This window comes from Pollicipes pollicipes, unplaced genomic scaffold (genome assembly GCF_011947565.3).
Source record: "Pollicipes pollicipes isolate AB1234 unplaced genomic scaffold, Ppol_2.1 Scaffold_7231;HRSCAF=8579_pilon_pilon_pilon, whole genome shotgun sequence".
In the NCBI taxonomy this organism is placed as follows: Eukaryota; Metazoa; Arthropoda; class Thecostraca; order Pollicipedomorpha; family Pollicipedidae; genus Pollicipes; species Pollicipes pollicipes.
Window position 1 is genome coordinate 27623814 of NW_023597034.1, and position 11343 is coordinate 27635156.

At 58.6% G+C, this 11343-nt stretch overlaps 1 protein-coding gene across 1 annotated transcript in view; it reads left to right on the top strand.

Annotated features, from left to right (window-relative positions):
- LOC119109939 (telomerase protein component 1) overlaps positions 1 to 11343 on the top strand; it is a 117830-nt gene that overhangs the window by 2569 nt on the left and 103918 nt on the right. The window contains exons 2-12 of the mRNA XM_037233684.1: positions 1637 to 2344; positions 2641 to 2775; positions 3210 to 3371; positions 5832 to 5951; positions 6390 to 6547; positions 7111 to 7268; positions 8364 to 8508; positions 8916 to 9086; positions 9484 to 9664; positions 10553 to 10717; positions 11194 to 11289. Coding sequence (XP_037089579.1) covers positions 1637 to 2344; positions 2641 to 2775; positions 3210 to 3371; positions 5832 to 5951; positions 6390 to 6547; positions 7111 to 7268; positions 8364 to 8508; positions 8916 to 9086; positions 9484 to 9664; positions 10553 to 10717; positions 11194 to 11289 — 2199 coding nt within the window. The remainder of the gene's footprint in view (positions 1 to 1636; positions 2345 to 2640; positions 2776 to 3209; positions 3372 to 5831; positions 5952 to 6389; positions 6548 to 7110; positions 7269 to 8363; positions 8509 to 8915; positions 9087 to 9483; positions 9665 to 10552; positions 10718 to 11193; positions 11290 to 11343) is intronic.

Sequence of the window (11343 nt, forward strand, 5' to 3'; positions counted from 1 at the left end):
TGTCATATATCATTAACATATCAGGTCATGAAACGGTTCCTGGATGGCAGAGTGGGGCGGAAAGGGGGCTGCGTCAAGGGGGAGGGGGTTGCGTCAGGGGGGAGGGGCGGCGTCAGCGGGGGATGAGCTGGACTGGTCTCCTTTATTACAGCTTGAGCTGACATGCATCGCCGGCCACGCTCGCGTGAAGAGCGAGGGACTGCGGTGCTCACACAATCTCGTGCACTCCCACGGTCGGGCGATTTCGCCTCCGGGCTGCTCTGGCGCGAGGTCATCCAACGAGCGACTAGCGGCTCGCGAGCCGACCCGATCGATTATGGGATGACTGACGTCATGTGACCTTCACCGGAGACAGCTTTCGACGTCCAGCGACTGCCCCCCGGCCGGCGGGACAGCAGAGGCCACCAACAATGACAACTCACTTGCCAAACTCGCTTGGCAAAACGGAGCATTTGCTGGGACTTTATGTTGAATATTGTTCGCTTACCCCCGGCTCTGGGCATCCGCAGGACACCATAGCGGACGAACAACACTGGCTGCATTTTACCTGTGATCCATAGCCTCAGCCGCGGTTTTGCTGTTCCTAGGGACACGATTGAGGCCTGGAATGGTCCGCAATCGCCGTCTTGTACGGTTTGAAGTGATGGGCGCGGACGAGATCTCGATGTTCCAACTCCCCTGGGGTCCGGGATACCAAACTTAGAATAGTGCTTAAGTGCCTGGCCCAAGAACACGTCCTCACGTTATTGTAGGCACGGAACGAGAGGCCACGAACCGGTCATCGTAGGCACGCGACGAGGCACTGCGAACCCGCATCACAGGCGCAAGGCGGGGCGCCGTGAGCCCACTACCGCAGGCAGAGGGGTCTCCCTATCGCCACGGTCATAATCGGGCGCCCGTACAAGTCTGTGTTCTCCATCACTGACTCGACCTGCCAGGGGTCGACGAAGGTTATTGTGGCGCGCTGTCCAAGCACAAGCCCGCGCCCGTGCTACAGAAACTGCACTCGTTGACGCACGAAACTCGACTCCAGCGCGCGTTGCAACCTGGAGGACACTCATCGCGGCCCTCAGACCCCGGCCCTCAGACCCCGGCCCTCAGCATCCGGCCCTCAGACCCCGGCCCTCAGACCCTGGCCCCCAGACCCCGGCCCTCAGCATCCGGCCCTCAGCATCCTGCCCTCAGACCCCGGTCTCCCGACACGACGAGTGTCACTGCTCCCACCCGTTTCGGAGAACCATCGCTGTGTGTTCAGCTGGCCTTCCTGGGCCCTCAACGGCAGTTGAGGCCGACTGCAGCTTTCCTATCCACTCAGGCTTCCACGGCCGTGCTCCGCGCGTCGCACTTGCGGGCTTTCTTCTCTGTGTAGTCATGCAGCCAAAATAGCCATGTCGACCGCACTCAAAGCCTATTACCACACATGTGTGTGGTTTATATGTTCCGGTGTTTCACGTGGTATCTAGATGTCGTCAGCGTCTTGCCGTGGTTTTCTTCCTCAGAGTAATGTCACTTGTGGTGAGCCGACCATGTGAGGTCGCCATCGCTCATAATGCCACCGATGTTCAGTCGCTATGTATTGTGAGTTGAGGTATGTCATCCAGTCACGCTGTTCCATGATAGTGTCTTGACATTCCAGGAAATGGGTGACCGGCGCCTGGACCCAGGGGGTCCTCTGGAGAACAAGCTTCTGAAATCGTTGACGAAGTCAGTCAGTCTTAAAACCGCAGGGAGCCTGGGGAAGCGCAAACCTACTTCCTCCGGATCTTCCCTGTTGTCTAAAACAGGCTCATTGGAGAACGCTGTTCTCAACAAACTCACCCTGAGATCATCAGTTGTGACGAAAACATCGAACACTCTGCCGCTGACGAATTCCATCCTAAACCAGTATGAGGCCGAGCACCAGCCAAAGAAGTGCAGGCGAACCGATGACATCCCAGTTTGTGACACTGCCATGGCATGTGCGATGCCATCCTATCTCGATGAAGAAGTTGAAGCATCCCTAGTCTCATCGTCTGGCAGTGGGGCTAGCGATGAAGACGACGACCTCGGAGGCTTCCTTTTTAGTGGAGACATCAATGAAAGACACGCGCGCGCTCCCAGAGTTCGAAACGCTGAAAGACTGTTGAAGAAGAAGGCATGCAGAGGTGCACCCTTCGGCTTCGGTGCCGCTGCCGCCCCGGGCAGGCTTGCTCTGTTTGGCAGCGCGGAGGAGAGTTGGGCTCTGCCCGACACCCAGTACGACTTCAAGGACGTCAGCCTGGAGCACGAGTTTGACGACCAGCCGACGTGGAGCTCGCTGCAGGAGGCGGAGCAGCAGGGCGCCGACAGCAAGCGCGCCGCTAAGGTACTGCTCGCCGCCTGCTGTCCGCCCTTACCAGCCACCTCGCTTGTGGTTTCCATACGCGACACGTGCGTTGGCGTGTGGGGAAATGTCGATGCTCTGCATCTGCTGGAGCTCCAAGTGCGATTTGAGCGAAGCAGTTCTAACATAATGCTTGCACGAGTGAAACGTGAGTGGGTCAGGTGTACCCGCAAATAGTTGGATTCCCGATCTGGCTGTCGCGACCTTACTTTTATTACCCATCAGCATGTGAAGAGACGCAAGTGTTTCCTTGACGTTATCCGCGTGATTTGCTCCAGCTCGACTTCCTGTCTGCTGTGTGTGTGTCGCTGGTGAGCCAAACAGACTTCAGAGACAAGTCTGACTCCATGCGACAGCGCCTCATTGAGCTCGCCCAGGTGCTGGTCAACCACGAGCCAGAGTTCATCCTGAAGGTACGCACGGCACTGGACCGATACTGTATCATTTTGAGGCGCTAAATGTCTGAAGAAAAGGCATATGATATCACCATCATCATCACCGATTATCACATTGTTTTTATAGCAGCAGTTGGTATGCTCTGTGAAAGATTGAAGAGCGAAATAACACAGGAACACCTTTATCAGGGACATTTGCGGTAAAGTGCGTACGTGCGCGTTGCCTGTATATATATACATATATATATATATATATATATATATATATATATATATATATATATATATATATATATATATATGGTGGGGATCTAGTGATATAATTTTGAGCCCCTTTGGAGCAATGTTGTCCGGGCTCTTCGACGTCACTTATTTACTTCGTCAATTAGATTTAGTCAACTAAAGAACATGTTGCCGAGTCTTCCCATGTGTGAGCGTCATAATGCCGGCAGATGGCGCTGTACGCTCGCCAAGAGCTGTACCTGCGCAGTACGGCCAACTTCCTGCTGGCGTTGGCCGCCCTGCTCGAGCCGTGCCGGCCCTTCCTGAAGAAGTACTACTGCGGAGCCGTCCGCCTCCCCACTGACTGGATAGAGGTGGCCGAACTGTACCAGGTCAGTACAAGAGGCGACCGAACTGTACCTGGTCATTGTCAGGGGTGGCCGAGCTGTACCAGGTCAGTGCCAGAGGCGGCCGAATTGTACCAGGTCAATGTCGGAGGTGACTGAACTTTACAAGTTCAGTACCAGAGGCGGCCGAACTGTACCAGGTCAATGTCAGGGGTGGCCGAACTGTACCAGGTCAGTGCCAGAGGTGGCCGAACTATACGAGGTCAGGAGGTGGCCTTACTACCATGCCAGTGCCAGAGGTGACTGAACTTTACCAGGTCAGGGCCAGAGGTGGCCGACTGTACCAGGTCAGTGTCAGGGGTGGCCAAACTGTACCAGGTCAGTGTCAGAGGTGGCTGAACTTTACCAGGTCAGTGCCAGAGGTGGCCGACTGTACCAGGTCAGTGTCAGGGGTGGCCAAACTGTATCAGGTCAGTGTCAGAGGCGGCCAAACTGTACCAGGTCAGTGTCAGAGGTGGCTGAACTTTACCAAGTCAGTGCAAGAGGTGGCCGACTGTTCCAGGTCATTGTCAGGGGTGGCCGAACTGTATCAGGTCAGTGCCAGAGGTGGCCGACTGTACCAGGTCATTGTCAGGGGTGGCCGAACTGTATCAGATCATTGTCAGAGGCGGCCAAACTGTACCAGGTCAGTGCCAGTGGTGGCCGAACTTTACCAGTCCAGTGCCGGCCTGCCCGCCGACGCTACGTCAGGGTGAGCCGCCATGGGCTCGGAATGATGCAAGGCTTGGGGCTGGTTGCTGTGCAGTGGAACGCAACACTTACTGCTGACGCGTGCGACGCGTGTGCATCAGCCTCTATTGGCGCCATAGTAAACCGTGAGGAGCGCCAACCGAGGTAGTAGTGTCGCCGCCCCCCCCCCCCCCCCCCCCCAGACGCGTGCCCGTCGGGAGATAGCATGGCAGCGACGGGCTAAGGCTAAAGCCACCACGGCTAGAGCGCGTTTTGAGCACGGCATGTAGCCACGGCCGCCAAGCCGCACACTGTTGAGCCGCGGAGTTGATCCATTCAGCTGATCCACTGAGCTGCGCTGCTGAGCTGATCCATTGAGCTCATCCACTGCGCTGATCCGCTGACCTGATCCACTGAGCTGAGCTGCTGAGCTGATCCACTGCGCTGTTCCGCGGAGCCGATCCACCGAGTTGATCCACTGAGCTGGGCCGCTGACCTGATCCACTCGGCTGAGCTGCTGAGTTGATCCACTGAGCTGGGCCGCTGACCTGATCCACTCAGCTGAGCTGCTGAGTTGATCCACTGAGCTGGGCTGCTGACCTGATCCACTGAGCTGATCCGCTGACCTGATCCACTGAGCTGAGCTGCTGAGCTGATCCACTGAGCTGGCCACCGAGTCGCTTCGCCACTCAGCGGCGACGCCCTCGCTGTGCGTGACGCCGACGCCTGGTGTTACGCCGATTGGCGCCGCAGCATCGCGCTCTAGCCGCCGGCTGTTACCTCCGACCCTTTCCGGCGCGCGACCGTTCCGCGGGCGCGCGTGGGGCAAGGGGGAGAGGGCACTCAGCACTCGCAGGTGACGTGCGTGGCAACAAAGGTCGGGTTACTGATCTGCCCGTTCCGTGCGTTTGTCTCATGTGATTTTGTCAACGTTTAGTTTGCCTTTGGTTTCCACGTGTTGTCACCAAAGTCACTTGTTGCCGCAGTTTAGTTTCATGCTTGATGCCGAAATGCTCTTTAAACAAACGAAAATTGTTACGTTTTTCACACTTACGCTTGTTTCCTTTCCTTGCTTTAGCAGTTTTTCAAACCGCATTGTGTGTGGCTCACGCTGCAGCCGCATATTATATATATATATATATATATATATATATATATATACATAAATGAAAGAAAAAATATATATACGCGTCCTACCCAGTGTTGCTGGCCGAGGCTCACGCCGCCTGTGGTGTTGCATTACTGACCCGTAGCAGCTCCAGTTGGGCCGTTGTGGCGGTCTCGGGTGGGTCGTCGTGATCGGTGCCTGCTCCATGCGGCACCACCCTTCAATTTCTATTATTCAGTCACGCTATTGAACGCACGCCAGTTGCTCCATGTGTCGATAGCGGCCCGTGTTGACGCTCGGTCGCCTGCTTTGTCACCATGCCACCGGCAGTTGCGGCATGCTGTGTCACCATGCCAACTGAAATATTGCTTTTAGCACTACACGATTGGCTTTACGTTCCGCCGCAACTGCCGTTGACATGGTGACATATGCTCGCTCCAACTGGTCAGGTGGAGCCAGCGCAGTACGCCTGACTTCAAAGGGTCACGTGGTGCATGGCCTTGCATCTGTCGCACGGGCACGGGTGTAGAGCACGTAGTGTGACATTTAGTGGCGGAGGTGCGTCTGGACTGGGAGTGTCATGTAGCAGAGGGCCCCTGGTGGGCAGCGGTGTGACTTGCTCCCATCTGTACGTTCTTCATAACGGCATGTGTGACGTCATGCTTCAGGTGTTCGACGACAGCAATCTGAACTTCGGCTCGCTGCCGGCCGCCCTGCGGAAGGTGATGGTGGACAAGTTCGGCGAGTTCGACAACTACCAGCTCGCCAAATACAACAAGAACAAAAAGGTATTCGGGCGTGACTCAGAGCGGCTGCGTGGACAGCGCGTTCAGTAGGACCGTGTGACGCCATGCGATGGCGGAACGACGTGTTTAAAATTCCGCCATGTAAGCATATAGGTTTGTTTACTATAGGCGAGGATCAATTTCTTAACCGCTGCCGATGGGAGTGTCCGGTCACATGATAACGTCCAATCCCTCCCCCGTTTGCGTCATTGAAGTGCGAGACTATCCAGATTTAATGGTCTCAAAGGCTTTGCTTATCGTCGCAGAGCGGCATCGAAATCTCTCCAGCCGGCTGCTCTGTTCTGTTCTGTAAAGTCGTCGCTTTGTCCGTCCTGCGTGACCACAAACTGACGTGCCCTGCGAGGCCGCCGGCGGACTGTCCCTCCGCGCATGCGCCGTACGGCAGCCTGCCGCTGACGCCGTCACGCGCCGCCGCCGCAGCCGAAAGCGAACGCGTCCGCCGCAGCGGCCTCGGACGCCGGCGACGGCGAGGAGTCTGAGGAACAGCTGAGGCGCCGCTCCTTCAGCATCAAGAAGCTGGTGCGGCTGCTGCACGTGCGCCGCCCCGTCGAGCCCGTTATGGCCATCGTCGGCAAGAAGTGAGTGACGGCCAAGGCGTCTGTCGGTCGGGGAGCTACGCTGCGCTCGCGATCAGCCAGCCCGGCCGCATGGTGGCCTGGCGCCTTCCGCGCTGGCCGCCACGGCATTATGCGTAGCGACGTGCGTGCGCTACACTACCCTCTACGGTCACATCTGCTTTGGTTTTGCCTAGGCGCTACTATCAGTCATTCCATGTGAAATGGGGACTTTAAAACGTCCTAGCGCTGTCACAGGCGGCGAACCCACCGAAAAGGTGAAGCGTGAGCAGGAATCTGAGACGCAGCGCGGTAGTCGGACCACGGATAGGTGCGATGGCCTTGTTTTGCCAGGTTTCTGAGAAGTTAATATCGCCCGGCAGCCTCCTGAATAGTCCAGTGCTCATGATGGACATATCACAGTAACAGAGCCGGTGGCGATGTTAACCGTTGACTGCGCGGCAGATGCGCTGTGCTCGGGCGGATGGGCCTCTGATGCGCTACGCCCCGCTGCCTGTGCAGCAGGCGCGCTTCATTACCAGCGGACTGTCGGACTGGTCGGCTTCACCGAGCTGGCTGTGCGACAGGTACCCGACCGACCCGGACGAGTTCCGGCGCACCGGTCTGCCCGGCACGTTCGACTCGGCTCGCGCCGGCGTACGCATGAAGCTGCCCGTGCCGGAGACCTGGGAGACGCAGGTGGCGCTGCACGGCAACAAGGCCGAAGTCTGGCAGCAGCTGATCGGTGAGCAGGCCCGGCCGCGCCTGCCGGCAGACCGCCCGGCCCGGCCGCTTGACCGCCGGGCCCGCCTGGCCTGGCCGCCAGACCGCCCGCTCCGCCCGCTCCGCCCGCTCCGCCCGCTCCGCCCGCTCCGCCCGCTCCGCCCGCTCCGCCCGCTCCGCCCGCTCCGCCCGCTCCGCCCGCTCCGCCCGCTCCGCCCGCTCCGGCAGCTGGACCGCCCGGCCCGGCCACCGGACCGCCGCTCCGCCCGCACCGGCCGTTGGACCGCTCTCCGTCCCGTTTCCGGCGCCGCAGCCGCCCGGGCCGGCCGGCGGTGCACGCTGGTCGGCGTTTGCCAGAATAGCGTAACACCGGGATCGCGCTGTGATGAAAGGCATGCATAATGTTATCGGGTATCGCAGGCTGCTCTGGGGACTGCTTTTGCTTAGGAGCTATTCGTTGGTTGAATCAAGCGTTCCCTTGGGATAATTTACTTACTAGTTGGGCCACAAATCAAGCGGGTGTTGTTAAAAATTTTAGGACTTCAAATATATTCCAGAGGTCCAACTCACCCAGCTCAGCTTATCGAATTCTAAGAAGCTGTTGCGTGCAACCTGTGGGCGTAGTTCCATTCCGCTTTCACCAGCACGGATCTGCAAAAGGTATATTGCGATATTTTGCAAACATTTTCATGCAAGCTGGTAGGTGAAGTAATTATGACAGTTCTTCAAAACTGGCATTGTGTGCTTTTCGGCTTTCGCCATTCCTGGGATGATTTACGCTGTCGCGGAGATCGCGGGTATGCCGCTCTGATGCGGCAGAGCACGTCTACGACGCTCCGGTACCAAAACCCGGTATTGACGGGCTCAGTGGACACAACCACCGTGTATTTTATAACGCAGGGTGATGTGAGGGCACGCTGGTTATCAACGGCGCCATGTTTACTCGCTGAATTGGACGCATCACATCTGGAACTCAACCAGGAGCTGTTCTTCCTGGTCGAGTTCGAAGCGGCGCCCTACTGTGTTTCTGATGACGTGTCGCGGGCTGGGGCTGCATGCCGCCGGACGTGACGTTCGCAATGCCGCAGTCCTTCCTGACGTTCTCCTGTGCACCCAGACCACAAGAAGCTGCCGTACATGGCCATGCTGAGGAACATCCGGAACCTGATCCTGGCCAACATCGGCTGCACGCATCACGAAAAGGTGCTGAAGTCGCTGACCAATCAGAAAGCCGTGCTGAACAGCAAGCAGATGGCGTTCAGGTGAGTGCGCACTGTTACCGCCGTTGGCAGCGTGGTACGAGGTGCCCACGTCCTGTCTATAGAGCGGGACATGGCGGTCTCGCTGGCACTGCCAGGCAGGACGCGCTGGTGAGGTTCTTCGCAGGGCCTGGGATCGTGTTTTTATTGTTTGGCCCCCTGGTGCTGTTCTTACGAGCGGAGGCTGTTATGGGTCATTACGGGGTGGGGTGAAGTGGCGCGGGGAGGGGCAGCAGTCACTTCAGTTGTCACAGAACGGCCTCCGCGCTGGTCTCGCGTCAGTGAATCGATGAACAGTGTCTGCACTCCCTGCCACTTGCCCACGCACCCGCGCCCCACGTGTGAACATGTCGCCACTGGCCAGACTGAGTCCCGGACGTCATCGCGTCGCGTTCGCTCGCTGCCGCCAGGTACCTGTCCGCCTACGCGGCCCTGGACGATCTGGAGAAGATGCTGAGGGAGGAGAAGGACAAGCAGACCGAGGACGCGCCCAAGTACACGCCTGCCAACCCGGCCGGCAAGAAGTTTGCCAAAGGGCTCTGGATGAAGCGCAAGAGGCGGGTCATAACCGCCAAGAAGAGGTGAGCTTCGCTCGGTTGTCTGTGCCCCGGTCGGGTGTGTCGGGTCTCTGGTGACGGGTCACGCCAGCGATGGCCAGGAGTGAACGGCGGAGGACGGGACTGCTGGGGACGCTCGCCCCCCACCAGCAGCGCAGTATCGCAGCACATCAGTGCTCGGAATGAAGTTATGGTTTTCATCCATGTTGCGCACTCATACGCTGCTGTCAGTTTGACGCAGACTTCGGTGTTGGCCATGGGCGCTCCCTGAATTGCAACCGCCGCAGCGTTGGCCCGCCGCTGCCGCGGGGAGGTGCCGGTCGGGCCGCGCCGCTGGCGCTGCGGCGACCGCGCCGGCACAGTGCGGGGTGGCCGAGCGCGGCCCCACCTCCTGGCTGACGGTGCGCGCTGCCGTCCACAGGAAGATCGATTACGATCTGCACATGCTGCGACAGTACCGGGCGGCGCTGGATCGGGCAGTCCAGATCGCCACCGTGCACAACGTGCCGCCCATCGCCGGCAAAACGCATGTGTTCTGCGACGTCTCCAAGCGCATGAACCGCGTGTGCGCCTCCGCCAAGGGCATGGGCAAGCCCAAGACGGTGGGTGGCCGCCGCATGTCAAGCTGTCCGCCGGCTGCCGCGTTGCGCCGGAGGGCAATAATCCGAGACGCACACGCGGCGCCCTTGTGGTTGATGAGTTCGGGGCATTGTCTGAGGTGGTTTGTCGGGTTGTGCCTTTGACACGCGGTGCTCTATATCACCGATGGTAAGTGGGCGTTCCAACCTGTCGTGGTCAGGTTCTCGTGGTACATCGTTTCATCTTCAGATAGCATGTGATCGGTTTTTCGAAGTGAGACTCAAGTTAGTTTCTCACATGGCTGCATGCGACCTTATGTGCAGGGAACAGACCATGCACATAGGTTTCCCGTATTAATTTGATTCATGCAGTGAAAAGGTGAATTCGCACACCAAGGGTTTCCTTTCGTGATGTCGTGCTCTACAGATTAAAAAAAAATCTTGAGAAGTGGACCCCACCGAGCAGGTGGTAGCTGGTGGCTATCGTAACACCTGTCACGATACATGTCTTTTGCATTAGGTGGGATGATGATGGGATTGGGTAAAGGATACGAGATAGAGCAGATGGGATGGCTTGCAAGGATGAGTGGGATATTGATGAGGGTATTCAGTTAAAAGAAGGGCGGACGGCCGCACATTTTCGCTCGCTGACCAATTTGCAATTGCGTCAAGTGGTTGAAAAGCGTCGCACTGGCTCTGCAGCGGCTTTCAGATGCAGCGATTAAGCACCGCGACGCCGGCGATGCCACCTCCGGCATCTCCATTCTCGTTAGGCCCCCGTCGACATCTGCTGAACCGCGCTGCCGCGTGACGTGTGAGGCTACCGCCGCAGAGAAGGGCCTGGAGTGAGGGGCGGGCGGGCCGGCGGTGCGGCCAGGTGACGGCCACCTCACGGCCATTGTCCGCCGACAGGCCCGCACCATGGCCATCCTGCTGTCGCTGATGTGCCAACGCTCGGCGGAGAACTGTGAGCTGGTGGCTTTCGGCGACGGCGCGCCGTACGTGGTGGAGGACAAACGAAACGTCGACCTGCTGCAGGAGGTCGCCTCGCTGGAGGAGTCGGCCGATGCCCAGCAGGTGGGTAAGGGGAGGGACTGGAAGTCACGGACCGGTGGGGCACGTTCGAGTGGGGCGGGGAGGGGGGGGGGGGGGGGAGGAGCTTGTGTTACCCTTTGTGCATGGATACCTTCAAGCTACTTTTGGTGTCTATTTCAAGCTAAATTAATATTGATATATTTTATTACTTCACACGTTCACACAGTTCCGGTGTTTCAGCTGTGCGAAAATGGTCTCGCCATTCACTCGGACGCTCTCACATCACGCGTACGCTTCGTATCGCATCGGCGCGCGTCACCGTTGCTTTGAACCGTGCATGCTACCCGCCTGCTGGACTAAGTCGGCTTGAGCTGGGGGATCACCACGCCGCCAGCGCACCTGGCCGACCTCGAGCCCGCGGCACGAGTGGGCAGATTGGCGACACCGGGGGCGGGCGACGCCGGCGTCGTCGTGCAGCTGGACGGCGGCGCGTCTGACGCCCGGCGCCGCCGTTGCAGATTGAGTTCGGCCGCGCGGATGACCCGGATGGCACCATGTCCGGCATTGGCGACGTGGAGGAAATGGTTGAGCAGTGCCTCCAGAACCGGCAGTGGGTGAGTATTCCGACGGACGCCGCCGCGGCGCACCGCGGCCGCTCAGGCGCCAAC